This window comes from Austrofundulus limnaeus, unplaced genomic scaffold, assembly GCF_001266775.1.
Source record: "Austrofundulus limnaeus strain Quisiro unplaced genomic scaffold, Austrofundulus_limnaeus-1.0 Scaffold269, whole genome shotgun sequence".
Lineage (NCBI taxonomy): Eukaryota > Metazoa > Chordata > Actinopteri > Cyprinodontiformes > Rivulidae > Austrofundulus > Austrofundulus limnaeus.
In genome coordinates, this window is record NW_013952671.1 from 433052 (window position 1) to 436866 (window position 3815).

The 3815-nt window shown below is 38.6% G+C and overlaps 1 protein-coding gene across 1 annotated transcript in view; it reads right to left on the minus strand.

The window, feature by feature from the left end:
* The window catches only part of elavl2 (ELAV like neuron-specific RNA binding protein 2), a gene marked incomplete at its 5' end in the record, with an annotated part of 54915 nt that overhangs the window by 10542 nt on the left and 40558 nt on the right, over positions 1 to 3815 (minus strand). Inside the window, 1 exon segment of the mRNA XM_014020855.1 lies at positions 663 to 816. Within this exon segment, the coding sequence (XP_013876309.1) occupies positions 663 to 816 (154 nt within the window).

Consider the following 3815-nt stretch of genomic DNA (forward strand, 5'->3'; position numbering starts at 1 on the left):
CTAATATTCAGTTCTGCTTTCTACTGAAGTGGCAAAATAAAAAAWAATTAAAATAAAAGTACAAATTTTAAGAATTATTACAATCGTTCCGGAGGAAAAAAAAAACTGAAAAACAGTCATAATTCAAGTGGCAGCTGAGATTAGTCCGTTAAAACCATCAGTGATTTGTCTGCTTCCCTCAGTGTCAACGGTTGTGTTTTAGCAGCACAAGAAACTTCACTTGGTAAAATCTTCACTGGGATTCTTTAGTTTTTTTTACTAATAAAAGGTTTCCACTTCCACAAGACTGCTGAGAAATGCTGTTCTAATTGCATTTCATTTTATGCAGCAAAACACACATCACATGTGCACTGTAGGGATGGAAAGTAAAAATGGGGAGAAGTGCTTAAAAAAAACTGGAGAAAAAATTTTGGAAGAGCTGCTACTTTACACCCATTTTCATATCCCAGCGATGCATATTTATGAACACCTCTAGTGGAAAATTGCRTTTTTGGGCGCCTCACATCACCACCTCTGAAGCATTTCTCAGCCCTGGCAGAGTCATTTTGTTCAGCAGTCTCAGGGGAAAAGGAGAGGCGGAAGTGTGAAAATGAAAAATAAATAAAAAAAGGACCCAAAAAAAAAAAGAGGGAAGAGTGGGGGAGCAGCCATGTTCCACTCACCAGTCACCTGGTCCACCAGAATCCGTGAGGTAATGATGCGTCCGTACTGAGAGAAGAGCTGCTCCAGTTCTTTCTGCGGCATGGTTTTTGGTAGACCGCTGACGTACAGATTGGCATCTCTGATGGAGGCGGAGCTTGGACGTGCATAAGAAACCTGGAAGGAAACYGTTAAAGTGAGTGCCACATGCAGTGATGAACACTGTTCAGACTGATCTCAGGGTGGGCCACATTTATTCAAACATGACCTCAGGCTGTGACTCATTTACAGCAAAAACAGCAACAACTTTAAGCATTTATCCCTTTTTTTATAACTGTTTGTTTCAGGCGACATAATGTAGATATTGCTCCACTGATGAAACCGTTCAGTTATGGAAAAACATTTTGCAACTTTGTCATATTTTTAGTGAGAAAAAYACAAGGAAACACATCCAACGTGTGGAAAACGCAAATACTAATTATAGTTTGAACAGTAAGGCATCTTGAGGCCAATCCAAATATTAAACTCAACTTGAAGCAGAGGTTTATTTTCACTCTGAGCTGTGGGATTCCAGTGCTCACAAACAAGCAAAACCTATAAAGTTTGGGTCCAAATTAGAATTAGTGAAATGTAGCAGACACAGGACTTTTCTCTCACACAGTGTGCAACTCCTCAAGCAAAAAATATCTGCAAACACTGGTTGTTCTCTGCTAATAAATGCTGACTGCAAACAGAATTCACAGCTGCTTCCACCACTCTGACRCTGCAACTAAAAATATGCCTCTTATTTAAACTGCTCAAATCTGTCAGAGCTACCACAGGTTCTGGTCCCCTTCTCAAGTTGCTGTGATAATTGATTTCTAGTGCAAAAAGCAAAAAAATAAATAWATGACAATTAAGATATAACATTTTCCTGCAGTTTATCTTTACATTAAACCTGGAAGAAAAAGTTAGAGTTGTAGTTGCTTTGGTCAAACCTTATAATGACAAAACTGATTACCGTAACTGAAACGAGGTTTACATTCACCAACCAACCAACCAACCTGAAACAGTGCAGCTAGGTGAAGGTAGGCCTGCCACGATAAATTTTGCTGGACAATAAATTGTCAGAAATAATTGCAATAAACTGTTTTTTATGAAGAGCATTTTAACTACGAACCTTAAAAATAAAATTATGTACGTTAAAAAGGAAATAAAAATAAAAAAAAACTGACCTGGACCGAAGTCGGTGAAAACACTACAGCTACTGAAGCTGTAAATTTTATTCCCCCTCGTCTATCCTCATTCATAAAATAACTGCGGTCAACCAAACACCACTTAAAATAATTCTTAAATTATAGCTTGTATGCATTTTAAATTGTAGCTGTGTATCACGTGTCATTTTTTGTGCATATGATCTTATGTTTCTGATGTAAACATAAGATCAGAGCAATTTTTTTAACTCCGCTTTCCTTTTGTGTATTTCCAGCTGTTAAGGTAGGGCCTACTCATGATGATCCTTGCCCTGTGCAGGGTCTATGGCTGCAAGACCTGGGGGCACCTGTTCTCCATGTTTGTTTAYGTTTTTTCTTGTGAGAGGGTGTTCTGAACTATAATTTCCCCTTGGGATCAATAAAATATCAATCAATGAAAAACTGAGGGGGGTCCCTGAGGCGTCGCCAGGTGAAAGAAGGCGTCAGACTGAAGTTGCTTCTCTAGCTAAATGCCTACTCACGTGGCTCTCATGCTAGAGGTTAGAGACCATGCACCTAAAAATATCTGACACCAGAGTTAACTCTTCCCTGCATACTCCCTCTGAACTGCAGAAATGGGATTGTCGCAGTTTCATGATGAAAATTGCACCATTCTGTTCACATTGTCGACATTTCGGCAACTTCTTGACACAACCCGCGGGTCWAACTTTGTACCCCCTCCACATAAGAACTTTATTGTGCGATTGGTTAGCAATTAATGGGAGTGTTTGTTCATTTTGAAAGCGCTCAGACACTGCATTTTTCAAGAGGCATTTTGCACGGTAGAATCTGACCGATAAAACCTTTGGAGCTTTAACGGGGACAGATTTGTGGATAAATAACATCGGGTGACAAGTCCGATGTATTTTTCCCCGCACTGTGGGAGGAACCCCCCTGTAGTGGTGTATGCTGCAGCGGGAGGGGTTTCCCGGGAGCTCGGCACAGGGTGTCTCAGGGACTATGAAAGGTGTGTGTGAAAACGAATGCTGAAAAACCACGTGACTGCGCATCGACTGTTCGGCTTCGGGGGGGGAGTATGCAGAGGCCTTAAGGAGTAGAAAAGAGGTAGACACGAAAAAAAACAAGTAGGTAAATGAAGATTATCAACCTCATTTTAATTTAATGATTAAGTGATTTGTTACTCAACGCGACAGGCCTAGCTGAAGATAAAAGCTGCTTAAACTGTTTATATACATAAAAATCAGGGTTCATGCAGGTTTCAGTAAGTTAAATTTAAAACCTTTTAAAGACCTTTTAAGTCAATTAGGAATGACATTTAAGACCAAACCGACGCATTGACAGAAGCATTCAAATGGTCCCAGAAATTTTAACATAGAAACCTTTTATTGATATCTATTTAGCTATTAAATAATATTTATTTTAATACAAGAACACTAAATTGTTTTAATGAAACATTCATATCTGATACCTTGATATCAACCGAGTGCACAAATCACTGTTATCAAGCCAAGTCTCATTGAAAACACGCTTTCCCGTGTTTAAATGACAAACCACGGACATGACTGAACTTCTTTGTTTTTTGGGCGGGTGAACAAGCTGCAGTATGGAGAGTTGTAGCGGCAAAGAAGTCGAAAACATGAAACTAAACTGTGCCTGTTTTTGCCTGCAGTTGTCACGGGATTTTTAGTTTAACCACGTACCAAGACTGGTTAGCAAACTTAGCACTTCATGAAGACAGATTGCATCAACCTCTGATTACAGCGCTTTATTTATTTATGCAACCAATGCTTCTTGGAAAAGGTCACAAGTAAAAAAATTAAGACTTGACAAAATTAAATTGAAGAACTTGGATGAAAAACTGGGCATTTTTAAGACTTTTTTTTAGGTTTAACATTTTAATTTTCAAATTTTAGACTTCTTAAAAGGGGCAATATCATGTAAAATCAACTTTTTTGAGTTTTATATCATGTTATAATGTTATAC